The 26,745-nt window shown below is 45.4% G+C and overlaps 1 protein-coding gene and 2 long non-coding RNA genes across 6 annotated transcripts in view; all 3 read left to right on the plus strand.

Annotated features, from left to right (window-relative positions):
* POMK (protein-O-mannose kinase) overlaps positions 1–9,619 on the plus strand; it is a 16,062-nt gene extending 6,443 nt beyond the window's left edge. The window contains exons 2-4 of one of the 4 annotated variants that reach the window (XM_019522235.1): positions 1,336–1,495; positions 1,790–2,097; positions 8,474–9,619. In XM_019522235.1, the coding sequence (XP_019377780.1) occupies positions 1,381–1,495; positions 1,790–2,097; positions 8,474–9,247 (1,197 nt within the window). In that variant the 5' untranslated portion in view covers positions 1,336–1,380 and the 3' untranslated portion in view covers positions 9,248–9,619. Of the gene's footprint in view, positions 1–1,086; positions 1,496–1,789; positions 2,098–8,473 lie in introns of those variants that run through there. The other 3 variants (XM_019522234.1, XM_019522237.1, XM_019522236.1) reach the window with 3 other exon arrangements.
* Positions 9,620–10,101: 482 nt separating this feature from the next.
* On the plus strand, positions 10,102–17,000 carry LOC109301229. Its single transcript, XR_002098481.1, has 3 exons — positions 10,102–12,875; positions 14,215–14,317; positions 16,734–17,000. It is a non-coding gene; the product is annotated as an uncharacterized LOC109301229 (long non-coding RNA).
* A 1,277-nt stretch (positions 17,001–18,277) lies between these two features.
* On the plus strand, positions 18,278–21,727 carry LOC109300996. Its single transcript, XR_002098396.1, has 3 exons — positions 18,278–18,315; positions 20,330–20,420; positions 21,434–21,727. It is a non-coding gene; the product is annotated as an uncharacterized LOC109300996 (long non-coding RNA).
* Positions 21,728–26,745: the final 5,018 nt, after the last annotated feature.

The following is a 26,745-nucleotide window of genomic DNA, read 5'->3' on the forward strand; positions in this document are numbered from 1 at the left end:
CCCCCCCCCCCCCCCAAAAATCTGACCTTCCCTACTCCCCAGAGCCTGAGCCAGAGGGGTGGGGGGAGGCCACCCACACAACACTGGTGCCTGCCCTGCTAGCAGCTCCGCCAGGCCAAGACACTAGTGTGTGTGGCCCCTGGAGCAGCAGCCCTTAGTGTGGGAGAGCTGTTTGGCTTTGATAGCAGCTACCACTTTATAAAGCCCAGTGTATTTTCATGATAGGTTAAGTCTCAGATTTCCCATCCCCCCTGGCCTGGGTTGTTAAACAGGCCTGGTTTGACATCCTAGAAGTTTTCTATCTGCCTCTCCCAAGGTGCAGACAGAAGTGACAGTTTTTCACCTGATCTGGCCATAGAAAACAGCTTATAGATCTGACCAAATGCAAGTGCATAGCTGCACACAGCTTAAAAAATGACCGATTGGGTGAAAATCTGACCACGTATTGCATGAGGTGTCACATAAAGATGTTACAAAATGTAGTGGCTTCATAACTTGAGTCTGGGAGCCTTGTGCTTCCCTCTGTGGTGGCTGCTGAGTAGCTCTGAGTATTGTTACCCCTAGTGTGGCTAAGACCTGGTAAACTGAACTCTTCCCATAGATGGTGGTACAAAACCTTGTTAACTTCAGTGGAACAGGGTTTTGGCTCAAGTTCAAGGGACATATGAGGGGACTTATGAACAGAGAGGGTGGAGGAACTGAATTTATTTAATCTGGAGAAGAGAGGACTTGAGAGGGGATTTAATTGCAGCCTTCAGCTACTTGAAGGGTGGCTACAAAGAAGATGGAGCTAGACTGTTCTCAGTGGTGGCAGATGACAGAATGAGGAGCAATGGTCTCAAGTTGCAGCAAGGGAAGTTTAGGTTAGATAGTAGGAAAAAATGTTCTCACTAGGAGGGTAGTGAATTACTGGAACAGGTTACCCAGAGAGGTTGTGGAATCTCCATCCTTGGAGGTTTTTAAGACCCAGCTAGACAAAGCTTTGGCTGGGGTGATCTAGTTGGGGATGGTCCTGCTTTGAGCAGGGGGCTAGACTAGATGACCTCCTGAGGTCCCTTCCTACCCTAATTTTCTATGATTCTATGAGATCTCGTACAGGGCTTGTTCCAAGATCAGGGCCTAAATATGCCCTGCAGAGTGATTGCTAAGGTGTGTTACAAGCATGATTGTATCCTGGATTACAGATTTAACCACATTGATCATTCAAGTCCATTAACTGCTTAAATGAGATGGACTCCTCTCTTCTTGGGCCCATACTAGTCCCAGAGGTACAGGCCCTCTTACAGTTTGCCCCTTCCTAAATTATACATATCATTGTCTTTTTCAGTTTCACAGATACAAATGCAGTGGTCACCAGCACCTTAAACAAGAGGCCACCAAATGATGATTGCAGTATTGCGGAAATGGACTCCCTCAATAACCTCCCATCACCAGTCTTCCTTTCTTCCTCACTACACAACCAGGTCTAGGTTCCTTAGCTTCTGGGACCTCCAAGGTGCTCCTTGATGCCAGTTATGACTTTACAAAGTAGCTTGGTGTGTTGGGGGCCTATGTTGGTAAAATGACAGAAATTGTTGGGAGGCAGGTATGGAACTGGAAATGGCTTGTTTTTATCAGCTGAGTATGTTTCAGGTTGATGAAGGTTGAAGATATTCAGCTTAGGTTTTTCAGGTGCCCTTTTTAAATATAGGTGAGACCATGTCCCTTGCATATTTGTGGCCAGTCTTTTCTTGTCCTTCAAAAATGTTATGCTCACTATGCTGTTTTGCCTTGTGTTTGTGTCCTGCAGAGAATGTAGAAGACTGCAACATGGAAAAAAAATCCCATTATGTTAAGAAAGACCTGATCCTGAGAGAAATGCCTCCTGCCCTGGTGGTGATACTGCTTCTGGCGGTCCTGCTCCTGAACCTCCTCCTTTATCTGTACCTCAGTAGTTTTTATGTGTCCTCCAGCCATCTGGATTTGGACCCCAATCTCTGCCCCTCTGGGTACTTCAGACTAGGGCCTCTAAAAAATTGTTCGCCGTGGCTGTCTTGCGAAGCCATAGATAAAGAAGTCAGGAAGCTGAAATGTGTTGGTGAAGGAGCTGTAAAAAAGGTTAGTTTGTGTTTTTGTCAGAGGGATAGATTTCTGGGAGGAACAAAGCTTTGTGACTGGTTAATGCTTAGGCAGCTCCTGTTGTAGTAGTCTCTAGAAGCTCATTTTTACAGCCACACAGAATTTTGTGACTGTAGATGGCACTAGAGGTACACCGATACATTGGTCCCATATGAAATCGGCACTGCTTTGAGGAAAATTGAGAGTATTGGCAATCGGCTTTTTCTGTCTGATGTGGCCGATAAATGCCATGTGCATGCGCGCAGCCATGGCTCAGCATGCAGGTAGCTAAGAGTGCAGCCAGGTTCGGCTGATAAGTCTGTTTTGGGGGAAGGGACAATGGGCGAGGGGAGGGCTTAGGCTGGAGGGGCAGATCGAGACCTCCGCAGGGAGGGAGTGGGGCTGGGGAAGATGTTGCCCAGCTGGGACAGGGTAGGGCACAGGATGGAGCTCATCTGGGGGGCGCAGGGCAGGGGGCAGCTCCCTCCACTGCTTACACCAGGTGGGGGTGAGAGAGGGGCATGTGCCCCCATATCTGCACGTGAGGCAGGGCAGGCTGCTGCTGCAGGCTGGAGCCAGGGCTGCACCAGGCTCTTCCTGGCAGGGGGCTGGGCTGGGCTAGGCTGGGCCCAGGCAGACAGCAGCACTGGATGGGAGGGTTGCCACCCTAAAATTCACTGTAGCCCTGCAGGGAAGAGCCCAACACAGCCCCCAGCCCTAGCCCGCAGCAGCAGCCCACCCTGCCTAATGCGCAGATGCAGGGGCACGTGCCCCCCATGCTCTCCCGGGGTGTGTGCAAGTGGCGGCCTCCCCGGATGTGCTGCAGCTCTGTCTCTCGTGCCCCGCCCTGGCTGTGCAGCGCCTGCTCCAGCCCCTGCCCCTACCCCACTCCCTCCCTCACCTTGGGTGCCTCAATCTTCCCCCCACCTTGCCCCTTCCCTCACCCCTTGCCCCACAACAGACTTACCAGCCAAACCCAGCTGCTCTTCATGCTGCAAGGCTGCATATCAGAAACGGATCAGTATCAGCCAATATCGCTCGTTAAAAATCACCCAAGAGTATCAGCCCCCAAAATCTCTGTTGGTGCACTCCTAGATGATACCCTACATTTGTAGCCTGCAGTAGCCCCTAAGTGGCCTAAAGGCAGGTAATAGGCCTGTGCGAAGTGGAAAGTATTTGCTTTGGATTCAGTGATTCGGAGGGGCAGTGATTCAATTCAGTGATTCAAATCGCTGTCCCAATTCAATTCGGCCAAATCTGAATCCGAAGATATTCAGCACCGAATCTTATTCAACCATAGACTAGACAAGCAGGCAGTGTCGGTTGGAGCAGCTGGGGGAGCAGCTGAACAAGCCCCAGCTTGAGCTGGCAGCCCCAGGAGAAACTGCTGCTCCCCCGACTGCCCCCGTACTGGGTCAAGGCAGCCAGTGCTGGCAGCCTTGATAGAAGCCACGGGAGCTGGGGGGATCGAACCGGGAGCTGAGGAATTGAATCAGAGGCTGGGGGAATGAACAGGGTCTTCCCCCCCAGCTCCCAGTTGAATCCCCCAACTCACCAATCATTCCCCACAGCTCCCCGATCATTTCCCCCAGCCCCCATGGCCTCTGCTGGCACTGCCTGCCTTGCCCTGGAGGTGGAGCAGCCAGACAAGCTGTGGCTTGAGGCGGCAGCCCCAGGAGAAGCCATGGGAGCTAGGGGGAATGATTGGGGAGCTGGACACTTATGGTTCTGGACTGACTCATGGATTTGAACTTGATTTGGCTTAAAACACGAAAAATTTCTTTAAAAAAAAACAAAAAACTGGGGGAACAATTGGGGAGCTGGGTAGAATTATCGGGAGCTCGGGGAACGAACAGGGGCTTCCCCCAGCTCCCCAATCATTCCCCCCAGCCCTCACAGCTTCTCCCAGGGCTGCCAGCACTGTCTGCCTCATGCCAGCGGGGGGGCAGCCAGGGGAGCAGCAGATGAGCCACAGCTTCTCGCAGGGCTCCAGGCTCAAACCGGGGCTCATAGGCTGCTCCCCCAGCTGCTCCCACCAGCACTGCCTAGAGCCTGCCTGTACAGTCTATGGATGAATCTCTCTGAATCAATTTGAATCAGCCAGGTCTAACCGCTCACATAGGTTCCTTGCTGAGATACAAGACTTCCACCTAACCCGGGAGGTGCACAGTCCCACCGGGGGGAATGCTCTGCTCGACCTGGTCCTGGCCACAGGCGGTGACTTGGTGAGGGGACTCCAGGTTCTCGACCACCTGGGCGATAGCGATCATCGCCTGCTGGAATTCAGTATCCAGCGCAGGGTGTCAAGGGCCTGCAGCAAGGCAGTAGTGGTGGACTTCAGGAGGGCCGACTTCAACGAGTTGAGGAGATTGGTAGGAGAGGCATTGGGGTTCCTGGAGAGTAGGGAAACTAGGTGTCCAAGGCGAGTGGTTGTTCCTTAAGGTGACAATCCTCTGAGCCCAAGGGGTGACAGTCCCAATGCGAGTCAAAGGGGGCAAGAGTGCTCAAAAGCCCCCTTGGCTCAGCAAAGGCATTCAGGAATGTGTGAAAGCCAAAAAGGAGTTAAACATCCAGTGGAGGGGGGTGCTATCACCAAAGAGGATTATACCTCCATAGCGCAAGTCTGTAGGGAGGGTGTTAGTAAGACTAAGGCGGAAATGGAACTAGGGCTAGCAACAAGGATCAAGACAACAAAAAGTCCTTTATTAAATACATAGGGAGTAAAAAGAAGGCACCAGGCAATGTGAGGCTCCTGCAGGATATGCTTGGCAATCTGGTGGTTGCACCAGATGAAAAAGCAGACCCTTTTAACAAATTCTTTGCCTCCATTTTTCTGAGCAGGGATCAGGACATCTCCCCCACTGCGATTCAGGATGGAGTCAGAAGTGACTCCACCAGGCCTCGGGTCAGGGAGGACCAAGTTAGGGAACTTCTGGAGGGGCTGGACATGTTCAAATCAGCAGGTCCACCCTAAGGTGCTGAGGGAATTGGCAGGGGTCATCGCGGGGCCCCTAGCATGGCTTTACGAGCACTCATGGTGCTCTGGTCAGGTGCCAGAAGACTAGAAGAAGGCCAGTGTGGTCCCCATTTTCAAAAAAGGGAGGAGGAAGGACCCAGACAACTATCGGCCCATTAGTCTTACTTCGGTCCTGGGGAAGCTCTTTGAGAAAATTATCCAAGAGCACATCTGTGAGGGACCAGCAGGGTGGGGAGGATGCTCAAGGGCAACCAGCATGGATTCATTAAGGGCAGGTCCTGTCAGACCAACCTGATTGCCTTCTACGATCAGGTCACAAAATCATTGGATGCCAGTGTTGCGGTGGATGTAGTCTTTCTGGAATTCAGGAAGGCCTTTGACACTGTCTCCCACCCCATTCTCATTAAAAAGCTAGGTGACTGTGGCATTGATGCCTACACAGTCAGATGGAGAGCAAATTGGCTGAGGGGCCGCACTCAGAGAGTGGTGGTGGTAGACAGGTCATATTTGACCTGGAGGGATGTGAGCAGTGGAGTCCCCCAGGGCTTGGTCCTTGGGCCCACACTGTTCCATTTCTTTATTAGTGACTTGGACAAGGGGGTGAAAAGCACCCTGTTCAAATTCACCGATGACACCCAAGATTTGGGGCGAGGTGGGCACGCTAGAAGGGGGGGGACAGGATACAACTGGACCTGGACAGGTTACAAGTGTGGGTGAATGTGAATAGGATGGGATTCAGTACTAACAAGTGCAGGGTACTGCACTTGGGCAGAAAAAACTAGCAGCATACCTACAGGCTGGGGAACTCTCTGCTCGAAAGCACAGTGGCAGAAAGGGATCTTGGAGTCATTATCAATTCTAAAATGAACATGAGCTGCCAATGTAAGGACACAGTCAGCAAGGCTAACCGCGCCTTGTCATGCATCCATAGATGCATCACGATGAGGTCCAAGGAGGTGATCCTCTCCCTCTATGCGACACTGGTCAGGCCGCAGCTGGACTACTGCATCCAGTTCTGGGCACCGCACTTCAGGAGGGATGTGGACAGCATCAAGAGGGTCCAGAGGAGGGCCACTCGCATGATCAAGGGGCTGCAGGGCAGGCCCTACGAGGAGAGGCTACAGGACCTGAACCTGTTTAGCCTTCACAAGAGAAGGCTGAGAGGGGATCTAATGGCCGTCTATAAACTTACCAGGGGGGACCAGAGTGGAATGGGTGAGACCCTGTTCCCCCGAGCGCCTCCCGGAATAACGGACACAAGTTGATTGAGAGTAGGTTCAGGCTAGACATCAGGAGGCACTACTTCACAGTCAGGGCAGCCAGGATCTGGAACCAGCTTCCAAGGGAAGTGGTGCTGGCTTCTACCTTAGGGGTCTTTAAAAGGAGGCTTGATAACTACCTAGCTGGGGTCATATGAGCTTAAACTTACCAGGGGTCATATGAGCCCAGTATTCGTTCCTGCCCAGGGCAGGGGGTTGGACTTGATGATCTGCTAAGGTCCCCTCTGACCGTGCATCTATGAACCTATGGAGGCTTAATGGGTCTCCCAGTTCGATTCAGATTCGGAGATTTGGCTGCCGAATCGGGCCAAATCTCCTCCAAATCGAATCAGCTGCCAAAGTTTTGCACAGCCCTGGCAGGTAGAGCATTTGCTTGTATTTACTTCAGAAAAGTTTGGGTTAGAGAAAAATAAGCAAAGGAAATGAGCAAGTGTGAGAATGTTGTAGGCGAGAAGTTTTGAAGGCTCAAGAAGGACGGGTCAAAAGAAATTAGCTAAAGGTCACTTAGCATTTATTTAGTAGTTTTATGCCAGTTAGAGCTAGTGTAGGACAAGGTTAAAAATAGGCATATTAATTAGCCTTTTGGAAACATTCCTATATTTGCTAGTGTACTTAGTAAGCTTTTGAAATTTGACCAGGTAATAGCATATTAAAATCCAGGTCCACCTCGGGATTTTTGCTCCTCAGTTTTGCTGCATTGCTGATCTGCAGGCAAACCAAATTTAGAGTTTCTTAAAAACTTAGTTTTTGAAACCTAGGTAAGGCATTCTTGTTCCTAACAGGCTGTCCACTTGTTAGAGACTTTTTAAGACTTGTGGACTTCAAGAATTTGAGATTAACTTCTGTCAAAGATTAAAAAATATTATTATTCCTTTAGGTGAATGCACATTTTACCATTTTTAATTGTTTGCTTGATATGCCTTACCTGTCCTATGTGGTCATTTCTATCTTATCCAGATTTCATTGTAAATTTCTATTAAACTTTACTTAACCTCATTTACTTGAGTATTTAGTGTTGGGGGGGCAGGGTGAGCTGTTCAAATGTCCCTTGGTTCCCAGAATGCCTCTGGGAGTTGACACTCTGCACCAGTGCCATTGGAATCAGCATCTCTGCTTCCAGAATGCAATGCTACTTGACATGCGTAAGCATGGCAGCATAGGAAGCAGACTGAGTTTGCAATCCTCATGTTGGCATATGGAAGATACTCTCCTGTGATGGGAAAGGTGTTTGGTAATTTTTACCCTGGTGAATGCTACTGACTCCTGGAGGATAGAGACCTTGCCATCCTCTACAGCATTGGGATGTTAGCCACAGTTAAGGCTGAGGGTTTTTGACAGAAGTGTACTGATGTTCTTGCTGTTACTTAGGAAAACTAGAGGTTCCTGGCTAGGGGGTCTTACTTTTCTGTTCGGGGGCATACTTGATCATATTTGGGGTCAGGAAGAAATGGTCTTCCTAAGTTGGGTTGGCATGGACAGGGGAGGGAGGGTTGTTGCCTTTCTCTAGTGTGGGGGCCATAGTTATTTTCCTAGGATCTTCTGAGTATATATTAACCAACTACTTCCCAGTCATTGCAGTCTCAGGGCATATGCAGTACCTTCATCTCTGCTTTTACGTAGGAAATATTAAAAGATGTACTTGATGTTTTGGGTATTGTCCCTGGTAGTTGTGAGGGAGGGTTTGAAGCAACAATTTTGGGGATTTCTTGGATTAATGATTGTCTGAATGGAGGGGGACTGGACTTCAATGGCTCAAGAGGTCTCTATGCTCTTAAATTGTGTTTTGTGGGCAGTCAAATTAAATAGTTGCTTTGCATTTAATCCATGTCATATGCTCACAAAGGTCACTGAACCAGTCAGTGAATACTGCTATGCTGTAATTACAGTATCAGGAGTGAACAGGTAGTAACTCCACCATAACATATAGACGTACACGTGTTCACATAGTAGCCGTTAGCAGTCAGTGTCTAGTTTCTATTTATGGAACTTGTGCATATAATAGCACAGTGTCTAGTGAATCTATAACCTGCAATGCTATGTAGTCACTTGGAGGATAAATGTAAACTGGTCTATAGCAAAAGGCTTCCAGTGTTTTGTTCATTTCCTGTTTTGCTTTTAGGTCTTTCTTTCAGAGTGGAAGGAAAGCAAAGTTGCCCTTTCACAACTCACCAACTCGGAGCTGGAGAACGACTTTCTCCATGGACTGAAGATGCTAAAAGCTCTACAGAGCAAGCATGTTGTGAAATTGCTTGGCTATTGCAAAAAGCAGTACACGATCCTAACGGAGTATCACCCACTAGGCTCCCTGAAGAGTCTGAACGAAACATTGGACCTCCCCAAGTACAAGGGCTTGAATACATGGCATCATAGATTCATACTTGCCATAGACTACGTGAGAATCCTTCACTATTTGCACGACAGTCCCTTGGGCACCTTAGTGATGTGCGATTCCAACGACCTGGATAAGGTGCTGTCACAATATTTGCTGACGAGTGACTTTCATATCGTGGTGAATGATTTGGATGCCTTGCCTCTTGTGAACCGGAGTGCTGGCAGACTGGTAAAGTGTGGTCATCGGGAACTCCAGGGTGAGTTTGTAGCTCCTGAACAGCTTTGGCCATATGGGGAGGAAGTGCCATTTGATGATGACCTCATGCCTCCATATGATGAGAAAACAGACATATGGAAAATTCCTGACGTCTCCAATTTCTTGTTGGGGCATATTGAAGGCAGTGATATTGTCAGGCTGCATTTGTTTGACATCCACATGGAGTGCAAGAAGAGGAACCCAGTGGAAAGGCCTTCTGCCCAAATAGTTCTGGACACATACAGAAAAATTTTGACATCCCTGATCAGAGAAGTCGCCATGCCTGGAACAAGAGAAATGTTGTAAACAATTGTGAGAGAGGGGCTTCTGCAGAGCTTTGGCCCTGTGGGGAGGAGGTGCCATTGGATGATGATGTCATGTGTCAGTATTATGAGAACACTGACATGGGAAATTCCTGATGTCTCCAATTCTGTGGACTTACTGTGGTTGACATCCCTTTTATTTATTTAGCACCAAAAATGTACAGAGTGACAAAGGGTCATAAGGATCCTGTCCCAGAGAACTAAGGAGACAAAACCAACACTAAAAGGGTTGAAAAAATGGCAAGGTGGTTTTGTGACTATTTTTGGATTTTTTTAACCAAAAGCCCAGTATGGGAGAGTTCTCAGCACTACTACTTTTTTTCCATTATGTCACCAAAAAAAGGTTGGGGTGGGAGGGAGGGGAGGAGAGACGAGGTACAATGCAAAGGAGAAGGGTTTTTTGGTTTTAAAAAGCCAAATGTATTTTGTTTTTCCATCCAAAAATTAGAAAATGTCTTTATAAAACACATTCCATTCAAATGTTTTGTTCTTTCTTTGGAGTTTTTTAAGAAAAGGCCTGTTTTCATTGAAAAATTGTTTAAATGAAAAATTTTGACCAATTCTAACTTACCTGCACTCCCTCATAGAGTTAAAACAGCAGCTGGTCAGAAAAGAGTGCACATCCTAAGTTGCTCGGTTGTAGCAATGGGCTGAAGCCTGACTTAATGGCTGCCCAGTTCTTTATTGGACTGTGCAGACCTTATTGTTGGTTTTCTGGGGAGGAGGCTGAGCGAGCTGCTGTGTATGGGGCCCCTGTTATTGGGGCAGAATCCTGTACTGACGACTACCCTGATGTCTGCAGCATGAGCATCTCTTGCTTCCTTGCCTGGGAGGTGAATGTAGGAGCAAAGGCGTGGCTGTTTCCTGACTGTTGAAGCCCTCACTGCCCAAAATAGCTACTGTTGACTTCTTCCCTCCAGTTTTAGGGAAGCAGAGTTATTTCTGAGTCGAGCAGAGGAAAATTTGGTAGCACATAAGTTTTGTCCCTATGCCCTATCACCGTCATATTTATTCAGCTCCTACCATTATTTTGACACATTACAGAGATACAAACAGTACAGAGCCCTCCTCCAAGAAGATTACACTCCAAGCAGGCAACTCCCAGACAGAGGAAGGGAAGATGCATTGCCTTGATTTTCAAAGCCTGGCCCTTTTCTCCTGATGCATTCTCATATGGGCTTATGAAGGCAAGGACCTACAAATTCAGACACTCTCTTTCTTCACTCCTGTTCAGAAAACCCCCTCTCCTGCCTTCACTGTTGAAATGAGGGACTCGCTCTTCCCATTCACCTTTCCATGATAGCAGTGTCCTTATGACTCAATGGAAAAATGTTAATAATCGTAGGAAAAAGATTCTCTTTAGAACGTGAGAACTGCCATTTATTGTGTCAGACCGTTGGTCCATCTTGCTCAGTATCCTGTGTCACACAATGGCAGAGAGTGAGTGCTGAAAGGAAGAGTGGGTAATATCAGGGTTTTTTCACCTGTTCCTCTCCCACATGCAGCTTCCAGCATTTAAAGCCTACGAAGTTCTGATTGGACCCTTAAATGGCATAAATAAAGGAAGAGCTGCAGAATGCAAGGCCTCCTGTATTTGGAAGATAAAGTTCTTGTGGGGATGCCCCAAGGTCCAGTGAAGCTGACAGTCCTTTGGCTTCACTGATCTCGAGCTAAAGCTATTAGGATGCCTATACATGAACATCAAGCTTCAGTTAAATTGCCCCCAACACCATTTTTAAGCACAGGGGCACTGATACACGGGATGCTCCAAGTGCTTGAATTAGAATGGCTCTCTGAACCGCTCTAAGTAAAGTGCCCCCTTTCCCCAGCCCCCACAACTCCCAGAGCACATTTACAAATACCCTTAGTTCCTGGACATCTTGGGAATAAACCTGAGAGAAATATCTGTAAAAAGAACAGAGAACAAGAATGCCTTATTCCAGCAACAAAGCTTATTTTTTATATACACTTGTGCTCTGCCCTCTCTGCCTCAGTGGGCCTGTTGAATATGTGCACAGTATTCATGACAGAGATTAACTTTGTAGTTACATATATTAACTACAGAAAAGTAAATCATGCTGTCTTGAAAACCTTGGAGTCTGCTAGTGGCCACTGCCATTGTGTTCATCTCCAAAGCAACCTATTGCATTGGAGATGCATGGTGTACTTCTCTTGGAGACAAACTTTTGTTCTTTCTTGTTCTGCACACGGATGGTTGATTTGGTATGGGAAGAGAATCCTGTGCCCTCTGAAGGAGTTGCTCTGAGTGTGATTGTTAGTGAACTGCTTGCTTCTCAGACAAAAAATGTTTTCCAAGCAGTTAAAGGCTTTAAAAAAGGAAGCAGCAAGACTGTATTTGTAGCATTTTTGGTTGTCATTCTCCTTGTTGTTTTCAGTTTAGCATTAAGCTTTAGAAATCCAAAATCTGCCTGTCCTAGAGTACTATGCTTTATAGTTTCTCACCCAGCAGAGTTAAATACCAGAGGAGATATTTTCTATGCAGATACACGTATTGTATTATACTGCTACCCTGGCACATGTTTTCCTTCAAATGCATATGTTACAGCTCTTCACAATTTGTGTCCTTATGTGTCTGTATAGGACATTTACCATGTGGTTTTCACGTCTCTGATTATCCATGGCCCATTCAACTTACTACATTTTACAAATTTTGTTATATAACCCCTTTTTCTGCCCCAGTGACTCCCCTTTCTGGCAGCCTCACTGCTCCACCCATCAGGAAGCATAAGGCAAAGATCATAAGCCAATATATTCTAAAAGGCCAAGCAATTTTTGGATGCTTTGGATCCTAAAACCCCTTAAGGAATGTCAAAAAGAGTGATTTCATGTCGTTCATTTCCATGGGAGAGCTCTCAAGGTATGACGCTACTCAATGAGCACGTCTACACGTGATGCTACGGCGATGTAGCAATGCACTACAGCAACATAGGTTCAGCAGACACAAACATGATGCTGCAGCTACATGACCGTTGTGATGTGCTCCTTCATTATAGTGCATTGCTATGGTGATGTAGCAATTAAAAATAACCATGTGCCATCAGAACAGTGCAGTAATAGGTGTTACTGCACTGTTATTTAGTACTTCGTAAAGGAAGTAGTAAGTGACAGCACAGTGACAACAGTGCCATAGGGGCATGTGTAGATGTGCCTAGTGTGAGGAAAGTTGCCAGAATCATCTTCATTTGAATGTGCTGATCACAGTGAGTCATTTTCATTTTAGCCCTGCATGAAAGACAGCTGGAAAAACATTCTGCTGCAGGGAGTAAAAGCCAGACACCATGTTTTAAAGAGACAACAGCCAGCCTATATTGACTGCACAAGTCCCTCAGTAAAGAACAGATCCTACTCTGCTTGCTTGTTCCAAAGCATTATACCTTTCAAGCAGCCATGCTTGGAACAAATGAACAAGGACAAACTGTAGCCCTGAGAAAAAATAATCTTACCGTGGAAACCTCGATCTTCATTCGTGGAGGAAGGTATTCATTTTGATGGGACAGCTTTCAGGGTGAGATGCTACTCAGACTGAGGAAAGTTACCAGAAGTGTTCCCTTATTATATGCATTGATCAGAGTGAAGCAGTGTTCAGTAAGGTCATTAAAGTTTCTCTTTTTGTTTGCAGCTTAAATATAAGGTGTCTCCCTTGCAGTGCTCACAGCCATCCTGCTCACAGAATCCACACGCACATCTTCTCCACTCCCTCCCACCAGACCTTAGTGTTCTTCTGCCACTGACTGGCATGAGACACTTTCATGTGCAGTGGACTGTTTTACTGTGCATTAGTGCATCACAGCAAAAACCATGCTAATGTGCCATAGAATTAGTCTACTGTGCGTTGTGTCACAAAAAAATATTCACCTTTGCTACTGCGCATTAGCGCAGCTACTGTGCCTTTATCTAGTACCATATATTAGTGGTACTAAACTTAATGTGCAGTAGCAAAGGTGCATTAATGAATGTGTAGACACTCCCACTGTTACCTGAATTTGAGCTCCAGGATAAATTAAGCCAGTTCTGGAGGTAGTATTGTAGTTAAATGTTAGTGTTTGATTTGGAATGTTATTCTGCATGGAAACATGAGGTGGCAGCATCAAATTCCACTTCTACAGTCTGGAGTTACACAATGACTGAATGAGGAATGACTCCCCACCTTTTTCCTCGCCTTCCCCCCACCCTCTGCACATCTAACACTGTACGTAGTTTGCATGCAAACTTCCTGATACTCCCTTAGCAGGGATTAGTAGAAGCTTTCATTACAGTGTGTAATTATAATCACATGGGGCAGACTTCAATATCTAAATTGCTGCAGTGGGGAAATTTTGAATGATGAGTGTAATTGTATAATTGACATGTTTCTGCCTGGGAACCCCGCTCTCAGTACATAATAATCTGTTAACTTCGACTTGTCACATTGACCTCTTTACTGTAATCCTCTGAGCTCTGAAAAAATGCAGAACCCATGCCCTGGCTAAGCCTAATTATTAGGAAAAGGGACTGGTGAATGTGCTGCTGAACACAGGGTCTATGAAAAATTGCTCAGCAATAGGATGGTATCTTCCTGTGAGTATAGCTGGCATCCATGCACTGTGCTGCTACCACAGGACTTTACTCTTCAGTCTTCTGTTATTCTAAGGTTTATCATCCAGAACTTAATCAGGATAGTATTTTGGGTGTAATTACTGGTATGTTACCTTTAATGGTTCAAGGATTCCTACATGCAGTTTAGCTCCACCTTACTCAAAATCAGAAGAGGTAACCAACATTCAGATGGCTACAGCCAGGAAAATGTGTAGGGACAATTCTTTACCTAAGCTTGCCTTCTTCCCAACAGATATACCAGACATGGAGAATGCCTATTTGCTTCAGGGTGAAGTGTTCTGCCATCTTTGATCATATGAGCTGGCCTGCTAAGTATTGGCTTTGTTTCTACAGGGAGGCAACTGCCCAATAGATACAAAGAACAGAGGAGAGAATCACTGTGGCAATATCATCTCGGTTCAGGAGACCTTGGGTTACAGAGCACTGGTCATCTCAGGTGGGTTGTTCTCTGTCAGCCCCCAGCTCATGGTGTTTAGGGTGTGTCAATGGAGAGTGGAAGGGAGATAATTGTAGGGTGGGGTGGGGGATTCCCAATGAGCTGTGTCTGTTTCCTTTCCCCTCACAGAAGCATTCCAGGAATAGAGTGCAAGAACCTTCTCCAGTGTGTCTGCCCAGATTGGCTGGCAAGGTATGTGGAGCCATGCTTGTAGCTGCCTGCAGGTTTTTGCATAGCTACAGGTTGGTACTGGGTTGTTGATGGCAATGGATTTTCATCGGGTACTGTGTGAACAACCCTGATAGCTGCCAGTAATCTTTACTGGTAATTCTCAACTAGTTTGCCAAGGCACCCTGGGATGCTGTGAGATCCTTTTAAGGGTGCTGTAGGGCGCCATGCATTAGCACTGTTAGGTGTGCAAACACCTATATAATTCACAAGATAAACTCAGAGATTTCAAATGGGAATCCATAGTGCCATAAATATTCTGCCCTGTTATGGTCTTTCTGAATTCTTTGACAGAAGTATTTATTATTGTTCCATAGTCAAAAACTGAGTGAAAACTAAAAGCTGGTATTTTCCTTGTTTGGTCCAAGAGTGCTCAACCCTTGGCTTGTGGGCCTGATTCAGCCCCTGGCACCATGCCATCCAGCCCACAGGGATTCTCACAGGTTTCTGGGGAGCCCTAGGGGCTGTGGCTCTGTGCAACAGATTGAGCATGCAGGGCAGCTCAGGGACTGATCCTGAGGTGCAGGGACTGGGCTGGGACAGTGCAGAGGCCCTGGAGCCTGATCCCAGCGGGGCAGAGGCAGCATGGGTCCCAATTTGGTCCACGGACCAGCCCAACAACTTTCATTTTGCCCCCTAGGGTCAAAAGCATGAGCACCACTGGTTTAACTGGGGTGCCTTGATCCTAAAAAGGTTGAACATCACTGATCTACATACTTGATTGAAAACTTGAACTGAAAGGCACTACCTGTGCTCAGTGGCACATCAGGTTTTATATGCATACACAAGAATGGGCTTGGTCTCATTTAATTAATTAGAGGTGTTGCATCAGATTAAGTAGTTTAAAGTTCATGTTCTTCCGTATCTAAGGGAGCAGGAACTACTCACCTTTATCAAAAGTTTACAACACTAAACTAACTTGATAACATTTTGTAAGTTAGATCTAAAGCAATGTTTTCTTCTTGTAATTACAGCAAAGCCAACTGCAGATTATTATCTCTCTGAAATAGAGGCTGTGTTGTTTTAGGGATATAATTACTATGTTTGGCAAAATTTGCAATTGTACACAGAACCTGTCTTTATGGTCAAAATGTCTTACCAAGGGCTAGGACCCATGGGAATGAGAAAGCTTGAGACAAAAACCATCTCTTTCTTTACATGGAATAAATCATACATTTGTGGTTGTCATCACAACAGATTATATGTTATGTGGTGCATTTAAGTGGGAAAAAGGACTTTATGGTTTGAGTCTAATTGAAATACCAAACATTTGGGATGACCACATAATTCTGAATAAACATCACTGTGTTCTGGTATCTATAATCCAATATTCATCAGGATGAAACTGTGGGTATATTTGTATTACAGTGATACTTAAAAATAATGCTTGGGGATTCCCACAAATAGTTTAGCTCTGGGTTACTCAAAACCAATAAAAAGTGCAACACAAAAGGGACTTTTGATACATTTATTTCAAATAAAGTTTTGTAAAGACTTTGGTCAAGATTTTTGAGACTCAGAGCTTAATGCTATGCTCCAAACTCTGTATTTTGAACATCTAAATATGAAACTGAATTTTCCAAACTGCTGAAAATCCAGCAGTCCCCAATGAAGTCAGTGAGAGGTGGTGGGTGCTCCATACTTTTGAATATTGGGTTATTTGCTTTTGGAGTTCATGGACCCCATGCACAAAGAACATAAGCATATGTGTAATCGCCCATGCCATTCACCAGCATGCCTTGTTCATTTGGGCTTTTCAGACTTCACAGTCACTTGGGTAACAAACAGCTTGTTGCTGGATTAGATTTCAGAAGGTCCTCAGGGGTTCTTACCTGCCACGTCTTGCTGGAATAAATGTGGTATGTCCCACCTTTTATGGCACCTTCCTTCAATCTTCCCATCCGTCTTCCTGTTTGGGGCTCTGCCTCCCTTACACCCCACCTAATGCCAACCAAAGATGTTATATCCCAGTCTTCTAGGCCTGGTCTGGTATAGGTTTTTTTATCTTGGCCTTTCAGATTATACTAGTTACGTTCAGACATTGTCTCATCTGGTTTTCCTTAGGCCATATTGGAACTGGCCTAGACTCTTTCCTGACCCTGGGTTACCTTGCTTCCCAGTGTATTTTCCCCTATCTCTAGTTTGTACTTGCCACGGTTCAGGCGTCCATCTCTCCTTTTCTCCTTAGGTTCCTGGTTGGTCCAATCCTGTCCAGAGATGTCTGGAATCCACAGCACTGTCTCAGGTAGGTAGTTTAGCCCTTTTGGGCTCAGCTCATTTTCAGAGGCCCCTTCCTGGGGCTGCCACCACTTCCCCTCACTGGGGCTCTGCTCCAGTCTGGACCACTCTGGGCCTACCAGGGAACCCACTTCTGGTCCCTCTTCTCTCCCTTCTATCAGGCATTTTATCCCTACTTCAAGGGGCCGGCCAGTGAATCAGTGCCAGCATGCTGCCATAAAGTATGCCTATGCCAGCATGGGAGCCAGACCCATTGCTCTTTTTTTTCCTTCCGGTGCAGCATATTTCCCTGCTGCAGCTTTTCTCCCACCACACTTCTGGTTTTGCGCAGTATCCCACTGGCTCCTCTCATCTTCCTCTTCGGGTAAGTTTCTCTCTGTGGCCTTGTGCCTGCCACAATATGCTTAACTTTTCAAGTGAGTGAGACTTGAGAGCATGCCTCAAGCATGCACTTAAGTGCTTTCTTGAATCAGTGTCTAAATAGAGAGCAAGGAGCCTAACTTTAGACTCCTACTTTGATAGCATGGGCCCTTGGTTTCAGTAAATCATGCTGCCTCATGTTTCCTTCTTTAGGGCCTGCTCCTGAAAATGGCCAAGCGTGCCTGGCTGAATACTCCTCTCCTTCCTTGAAATGCAGTAGGAGTCACTGGGTGCTCTGCATCCCTAAAAATTGAATCACTTTAGACCAGAACCACACTAGGACTAGGGTCAGAAATTATACATAAACCAGTATAAGTGATCAGAAACTGATTCAAATCTGTAACACAACAGAAGTTCAGTGCACATAAACTACTTTCAACATGGCCAAAACTGGTTTAAGATTAACCTAGATGGATGTAGTATCAGGCTTAACTTATTTAAGTTAAACCAGTTTATTGAACTTCCATCCCAGATCCCCTCCAGATTCAAGTTAACTCACAGCTCCCCAGCATCTCGGGATGCTCTGCTTCCTCCCTTGTAGGCTAACCTTTGTCCAAGCTAGCTATCTGATCCAGCTGAGCAGGTAGGCATGCTGTAGCACCCTCCAGCTGTAGCATGAACTGAACTAATGTAGCTGATGTTAACATAAAGTGTAATAGTAGCAAAATGTAACCATGTTAGTTTTCTTCTGTAAGCAACTTGAAAACTCCATTTTGTATCCTTCTGCCTGACCTAAGTGAATGAACTCTGCATAGCATTTATGTATGTGTGTGTGTAAAAAGGTGAATGGTGAAAGAATGGAATAGAGACAGGAGAAGATTGAACTGTTTATGTAAGCAACAAGGAGCCAAATGTAAGTTACCAGTCAGTAAACTAAGTAATAAATGGCTGAAGAATCTCTTTTAGGCCTAGGGCACAAAGAAGATAACAAGGAGAAGGAATGCACCCATCCTGCCAGACGGGCAGCAAAAACACGCCAAGGTTGAGTGAGATAAGCTGAAGACAAAAGAAGAACAACTGAAAAAACAGAAGCTGGGTATGGAAAAACTCCAAAGCACTGAAACAAAGGATGCCAATCCCTATAAAAGAACACTTTGAAAATGCCAAGTTGGGTGAGTCTCTTTCTCTACTGCTGTTTCATCAGAGCACAGATGCATCTGTTCACTCCACTCCAGCTGCTATGTTCAAATCTGCTTTCTTCAAATCATCATCATCTACTCAATAAGCCTGGGTTAGCCACCCTGGGCTGATACTGAGCAACTATTGCTGGTAACTATATCTGGTGTATGTGTGAGTGAAATAGTTGTCTTGTATGTGTAGGCCTGTGTGTAATGATGTGTATGATGATTTGTGTGTGTTTGTATGAATGGTGTGTCCAAACCTCTATGTCTAACTCATGTAATCAATAAACACAGCACCTTGCCTTATCCGCCTTTATAAAGTCTCACTCATGATTTGAGCAATAGGTTAATTTGTTAACACAACTCCTGGTGTGGGCAACTGCAGGCATGGGGCTGCACTTCCAGAATCAAAAATGAATGCCTGTTCACTTGCTAACCTGTTCAGTCAAGTCATCTTAGACTAGCCTGCAGTGATTGAATTGATTTGGACTTGTGTTTTGTGACTGCTTGTACTTAGTAGGAGATCTTTGCCAGAATAGTTACACCTGTTATGCTACATCATTATCATTAATTATTAGCACTGAGGCACTCCATTCGTGGGCTTTTTGTTCTGTGTTTGGCTTAGATGGAAGCAGTCCTCAGGAAACAGTGCTCTGCTATATGTCATCAGATTGAGAAGTTAAGAAGGTTTGGCAATACACAATAAGCATTGTGCAAACAGAGTTATGTTACTCATTTTGATCAATGCAGCTTGCTAGGATGTCAGGGGTTTTGCAGGTTGATCCAATTCAGAGAAGAGACTGGCACTGAAATCAGGTTTTCCTTTGATGTAATCTTGTGTCTTCCCAAGGAATGTGCGAAGTCCTGTTTCCCTAAATGCAGGATAAATGAACAGGAGAGCGCTTCTTTGCTCACAGCTCCCAGACTCCTTCAGCCAAAACCTAACCCATAGTCTTTCTCTTTTTCTGGGTTTTTACTTCAGTTCATACTATCTGCATTTTGTATCCACATCTGGCTCCTCGTTTGTTCTTTCTATCTGTAAACTGTACAGAAACAGTCTCTTCTGCTTTTCCCTCTTACACGCATCTCTTAGAACAATACTAAGCAAAGCCCTCAACCCATATAGTTCTAATTCCAAGGTAGCCTCATGTATGCCTTCACTTTGGGAGAGGGAGGGGAGAAGAGGGTTTGTACTACACCTATATTTTGGTTTGAACATTCCTATTTCTTGCATTTAACCTGAATGAAAGGCAGCTTTTACACTCACCAGTATCACTGAGGTGGAACCCAACCTGTAACACTTTCCATGGTGAGCACATGCTGGCAGCAGTACACCAGGGGTCAACAAGCTGAATCTGGCTCACAAAGCTATTTTATCTGGCCCATGGACCTGAAGAGCTCCGGTGGTATTTGGTGGTTGGGGGCTTTGCCTGCACAGCAGTTGGGTGGTGGGAACAACCAGCAGCAGCTGCACTGCAAGGAGGAGCAGTGGATCCGGTGTCAGTGGTGGCATCACAGGCTAGGTTGGAAATAGTACATGCTTGGAACTAAGTTTTGTTAAAGTTTTTGCTGCAAAATGTTGCCAACTCCAGTAGGACAGCATTTCCTTGAGACAGCAAGCAACATTAGGACCCCATTGTGCTAGGTGCTGTATAAACATAAACTAAGAAAAACCTTGCCCTAAGTCCAAGACAATCTAAGTAAATAATAGGAAAGGCAAAAAGCAAGAGAAAGGCACCAGTATTATACTGTGTACAGATGACAGTATCACCAACCCCAAGAATTCAGAAGTCATGATTCATGTACCCTGCAAATCATGAGACTGATTTAAAATCATGAGATTCAATATAACAGCAAAACATATGGGGTTTTCATACATCTTCATTACCACTAACCACTAGGATACCCTCAGGTCATATGTTCAAACTTTTCTCCACAACCAAGACGGCTAAAAATGTCTTCTACAATTAAAAGCTAAAATGCTTGTGTATTCACTTTACTCCAGGAGATGGAACACTATGAAATATACCAAATATCACATGACCTGAAATGCAATTACAACAGTTCATCATTATGAGGTGGAGAACTCAGACACAGTGAGTTTAATTGATTTGCCGGAAGGCTGTAGTTTAGCTGAGAACTCAGATTTTCTTTACGCTTTGTTTGAAGGTGAAATCTCAAGGTGGTCCATAAAACAAGTTCGGTTTGAAGTCCTTTCCCAACAACATGCCTAAATAAGTAGAGGAGAAAAGTGTCTTTGGCTAAATGCTGCCTTTTTCATTGATACCTCTACCCCCTAATCTCTACATACAGCTCACGGGCAGGCACCATCTGTCACTGAAAGCCTCCCCAGATAACCCAGGTCATATATGGTCCTTGTTCCTCTACACAGGGAAAGCAGGAGTGAGCAAGGTGCCTGGAACTTAGTATAACAAAATAATACCATCAACACACAGAGCCCACCATCACACTCTTCTCTTGAAGCTTTCAGCCTCCAGGCTCTCAACCCCTGTGAAATGCTCTAACTTCCTCCCCTAGAAATAACAATTGCCAGCCCACAAGTGCCTTGACCTCAATGGGAAAAAGGATTCGTGTTCCATGTAATTACCATATAGCTCCCACAGAGACATGGCATTCAACAGAGGGTCCCAGACCAAAATGAAACAACCAACATGTGTAACACCCAGTGGCATAAGCTTCTAGGCTAGACTCCATTTAAGTGCTGCTGAACCTTGTGCATGGGGCCACTCTGCTATAACAAGTGGATGACAGGTGAAGCTAGGGGAAGGATATGCTCAAATAGGCATCCCAGGTCTCAACATGCTCCACCCCATTCCTAGGCGGACAGTTATATGTGACTTTTGCTAGGGGAAGCTACCTTTGCTAATTACATAGGGGTTTTTTTGACAGTTGAGCTAGTTCAAAAGAGCCACAACAGGGTATTAAGGGCCTGAACCTGTGGAGGGGACTAGTCAAAGGATGTGACGATCCTGCTGTCATTCAGTGTTGCCAAAGAGGGAAGAGGGATTTTGCTTCATCTCATAGACTTGAGGACAGCTTTCCCAGTGTTCTAACAAAAAGGTATTTCTTGTTTCCTCTGTCCCACCAGCAAAATAATTGTGTTGCTACCTGCACAGTTGTGCGTGTGAGGTGGGGATGATCTGGGTTATATCTTTTCTTGCATTTTGGCTGTCAGAGTGAGGGAGTAAAACTCTGAAGGAGATGAACATTGCATATCATTACCTGAACCCAAAAGTCAACAGTGGACAAAGCAGCAGTGCAGTTAAACGAATCAGTTGAATGGTAAGTTATGTTTGAGTCTGGTGAATTGTGTTATCTACCACCTTGTCCCACTGACTTCCTGTATGACCTTAGATCAGGTCACTCCACTTTTCTTTTCTCATGTTTCACTTTCCTGTGTACTTAGGTTACAAACTCATGGGGCAGGGAATGTCTCTTGCTGTATGTTTGTACAGCCCCTAGCATATCAGGTCCCTGGTCCCAATGATAACCTGTAGCTGCTGGTGAACCACAGTTCAGAGCAAAAACAATTCTATTTTTTTCCTTTCTGTCTCTCTTTCCAAATCACAAAAATCTCTTCTTGGCAAGCTGGTCAGTCTGGAGATTTCATCATGCCGCTAAAAAGAAAACATGGAACCCACAGAGCACTGCAACTGAGTGAGAAATTGTTTAAATTCCCTGAGAATCAGAATCTAATTAACTGTTTGAAAGAATGTTTGCTAGGTGGTGAACTCCTCTCCACCCTAAATGGTTTGCACAGCTCTCTCACTGGCTGTTATAATGATTTAATGAAATGGGATTATATCTAATTGGTACTCTAAAGCTCTCATTTCCCATGTCATAAGGGGAATATGCTTTTTCCCATGATACAAATGCCACAGCTTTATTATAATAAGGAGCTTTGTGATGGTTATTCTGAGAGACTTTAGTTTTGTCTTGTCTCATACTCCATTAGCACCTGATCTGCAGCTTACTTGGGAGTCTTTAGAAACAGGCAAGGAAATCAGTGGAAGTCTTTTAGACTTGTCAGTGTAGATTAAGCATGTGCTTAAGACTGGTCCTAAATAAGGATGGACAAGTGTAACTGTTCCTGAACAGAGCCCTGAATGCAGACCTTGTCATAGTTGTGCAGGTTTCTGTCAGCTCCACACTAGATTACAATGTTATTGATTGGTGCAAAATGCAACTACCTGTTGGCAGCTTCCATTGACTTTAATGGTGCTGGGTCAGACTGACTGTGGCCATGCCTATACCAGGAGTTCTTTACTGGTGTAAGAATACTCACATGCTATACCAGCAAAGCACTCCTAGCATGGACTCAGTTTATACCAGCAAAACTGTGCTTGGTACCAGTAGGGTAAAACTGCCAGATACCGCCTGCCCAGCAAACCCGACCATATGGGTATGAACATGGTTTTGCCAGTTTAACTGCTTGTGTTGGCACAGCTGTATTACTCAGGGATTTCACATCATGACACCCCAACTATCATTACTGTACCACTGAGGTAGACAGCTTTAGTGGAGATTTTTGCAGTGAGCTTGTTATATCTGTGCTCCAAGTTTTCCAATTTGGAGTTGAAGCCATGTCAGTGTTGGATTTTGGGTATTGTATTAACTGCCTCTTTCTCAATGGTTTACCCAGACAAATGAGAACAGCTGAGGTGCTTAAACTAATCGTTCCTACATGTGTACAACTGAGTGTTTTTGATGGAGGCTTTGACTCTGGAGGCTGCTTGCTTCCATGGTCTGATAGGGCTCAGACTGCCTATTTATTATCTTGATGTGGTATATTTATATCTCTTGCTGGGCTACAGGTGCCCATTTTGGTAGTTATGACTGTGTGCACCGTACCATACTGTATACCTCACACATGGAGCACTGCAGTTGAGTCACGACATTAAATTCCATGTGAAGCAGTGTTTAATTGTACAATCATAGAAAATTAGGGTTGGAAATGGACATCAAGAGGACAGCTAGTCTAACCCCCGGCTGAAAGCAAGACCATCTCCAAACTACATCATCCCAGACAAGGCTTTGTCTACCCAAGTCTTACAAACCTCCAAGGCTGGAGATTCCACCACCTCTCTGGGTAGCCTGTTCCAGTGCTTTACTACCTTCCTCATGAGAAAGTTTTTCCTAATATCTATTCTAAACTTCCCTTGCTGCAACTTGAGACCATTGCTCCTTGTTCTGTCATCTGCCACTACTGAGAACAGTCTAGCTCCATCCTCTTTGAAATGACCCTTCAGGGAGTTGAAGGCTGCTATTAAATCCCCTCTTTAGCCTTACTCAAATTGATAGATGTTTTGACACTGACTTCACTGAAGTCAGGATTTCTCCTTGATGTCTTTCCTCTGCTCTGTTAGTCTTTTCAGAGAGTTGGTATGGTATATTTCAGCATCATGCTTACCCAACAACCAAGCGAACCACATAAACCAGATGACATGCTGAATTTTTAATACTTTGAATGCCATAGAAGAACTTTACCTACTTGATCCTGTTGTTTAACATGCCTGAGGCTTAGGGTGATAGGTGCTGCAAGAGAAGTGCCATAAAATATGTCCACAAACTTTTGCTTCACCACATCAAGATAACCTGTTAAAGAATAAATCCATACTGAGGAGGTAAATGTAAGCTGTAAACTGCAATCACTGGAGGAAACATCATATACTGGGTCAGATGTGCAGCTGGGGGAAGTTGGCATCACTTCACCGAGGTGGATAGAACATGACAGGTTTATGCCAGCTAAAGTGGAGTTCTATTGTCTTTTTGTCTGGGTATATCTAGCAAACTTTAAAGGCTTCTGCAACAACCAGAACAAGACTATATATAAATAGAAAACTGCTTTGCCAGTGTGACTTCTCACTTTGTTATTTTTGTCCCTTTGGTCCAGACACCTACCCAGTATTCAGGATTTTTCAGGTTTGCTTCCAGAAGGAAGAAAAATGGATGGTATAAGTCTGGTATTCTTTGGTGCAGTCCTGGTTGAAGGCACACACAGCCCACCTTGACCACAATTCTGTCCCTCTCATCATAAAATCATAGAAAATGAAGGTTGGAAGGGAACTCAGGAGGACATCTAGTCCAACCCCCTGCTCAAAGCAGGACCATCCCCAGATATCATCCCAGCCAAGGCTTTGTTTAGCTAGGTCTTAAAAACCTCCAAGGATGGGGATTCCACCACCTCTCTAGGTAACCTGTTCCGGCATTTTACTATCCCCCTAGTGAGAAAGTTCTTCCTAATATCTCCCTAATATCTAACCTAAACTTCCCTTGCTGCAACTTGAGACCATTGCTCCTTGTTCTGTCATCTGCCACCACTGAGAACAGTCTAGCTCCATCCTTTTTGGAACCACCCTTTAGAGAGTTGCAGATGGCTATTAAGTCCCCTCTGGGATTTAATAGGCTATTAATAGGCTACTTGGCTATTACTAGGCTACTTGGCTGTTAAGTCCCCTCTGGGTCAGTGTCTCTACATGAGACACTGACTGTGCAGTACCCAGATACTACTGCATAGTAGTGTTACATGGCAAAAACCATGCTGAGATGTTAGTATTAGGCTACTGCGCAGTAGCACCACTTAAAAGACATTTGCCAGCACTACTGTGCAGTAACTCCAGTTACTTTGTATTTATTTAGTATTTGCTTATACAAGTATTAAATAAATGTGCAGTAACCACTGCACAGTAGTGTCTTGTGTAGACATGCCCTCTCAGTCTTCTCTTCTCCAGACTAAATAAGCCCAGTTCTCTCAGCCTCCCCTCACAAGTCATGAGTTCCAGCCTCTGAACCATTTCGTTGCCTTCTGCTGGACTCTCTCCAATTTGTCCACATCCCTTCTGTAGTGGGAGGCCCAAAACTGGACACTACTCCAGATGTGGCTTCACCAGTGCTGAATAGAGGGGAATAATCACTTCCCTCAATCTGCTGGCAACTTTCCTACTAATGCAGCCCAGTATGCTGTCAACCTTGTTGACAATAAGGGTTGTGACACTTTGCAACCCTTAATGGCTCCAGTGAAATGTTTGCGAGGTAGCTAATTGCCCTGGGAGAGTTACAGCGTGCAGGGTGTGACCATGTGTCCGCATCAGTGAAATCTAACGATGCCCCCCTGCTGCTCTTTAACCTCTGGTCCTGGTGCTGGGCAGCTGATATTCACTCCTGTGGTGCAAAGGCTACATCTGGTGGAAGGGCTCCCCATCCTCCCCCACTTCCCCCAGGGACTGTAAACATCAATGGCCAGTTTGTCAGTTTTTATCCTGATACTATAATAGAATCGCAGAAAATGGGAAGAGGTTGGAAGGGACCTCAGGAGGTCATCTAGTCCAACCTGCTGCTCAGAGCAGGACCAGCCCCAATGAAACCATCCCAGCCAAACTGTGGAGCCCACCCCCTCCTTGTCTGGGTCACTGATGCCAGGGCTGCCCATTCCCCTGATCTGTACCTAAATCCCCAGCTCCTGGAATCTGGTGACTGTGCAATGATCTTGGTTTTCACTGAGGAAAAATGGAGGGTCCCCTCTCCCCCAACAGTCGCTCAGTCCTGAGGGCTGCAGACAAAAGGCAAAGCAGTGTTTAAGTCAGGTCTTAAATATGAAATTGTATTGGAAACTCCAAATGGTCAAATTTGCTGGAAAAAAAAGATTGTACGCTGTAAAAAAGTATGGAAATAAGTATACAAATAAGTCATCTTCTTATTGTTATATTGCTCACTGTAACTCCCAGTGAGTGAGAAGTGGGTCATGACTCATCAAAGTGGAAGCATTTCTTTATTTTGAGGCAAGCTGTCCTAAGAAAGTACTGGCAGCAAACCCAACAATCAGTTAAGGCTCCCTGAGAGTGACTGGGCGTTTTGCATCTGTTGCATCAATAAGCTGCCTCAAAAATGAGAGTTTGTTTTCACGGATGTGGTAGCTGTGTTGGTCTGAGACAAAAAGAAATGCAAAAGTCCACAACTCTTGGTTCCAAAATGATACCTTTTATAAGACCAACTGAGAAATTGCAAATTATATGTGTGTGTGTGTGTGTGTATTTAATTTTTTTTTGCAGAAAGATATTTTTTGTGATTTTTCAGTTGATCTAATAAAAAGTATCTGTTCATTTTCAACACGTTCACTATGCCTGACGGTAGCCACACAAGAGTTGAAGTGGTCGTACAAGTACGATAATTACGGTAAGACGGGAGCAAACCCTGGCGGGACTCCAAAGCCCTGGGCCCCACAAGGCGAAGCCCCGCCCCCTTCACGCCCTCTGTCACTAGGCAACGCTCTGACGCCCTCTTCGGCTAGCTGCCGCTCCCCCAGCGAGCGCGCACAGAACACACGCCTCAGCTCAACGCGCTCCCCTCCCTGCTCAGGCTATTGCCGGAAGTGACATTAGTGCAGTGGATGGGATTGTCCCG

This window comes from Gavialis gangeticus, unplaced genomic scaffold, assembly GCF_001723915.1.
Source record: "Gavialis gangeticus isolate Ggan-Ray unplaced genomic scaffold, GavGan_comp1, whole genome shotgun sequence".
Classification (NCBI taxonomy): Eukaryota; Metazoa; Chordata; order Crocodylia; family Gavialidae; genus Gavialis; species Gavialis gangeticus.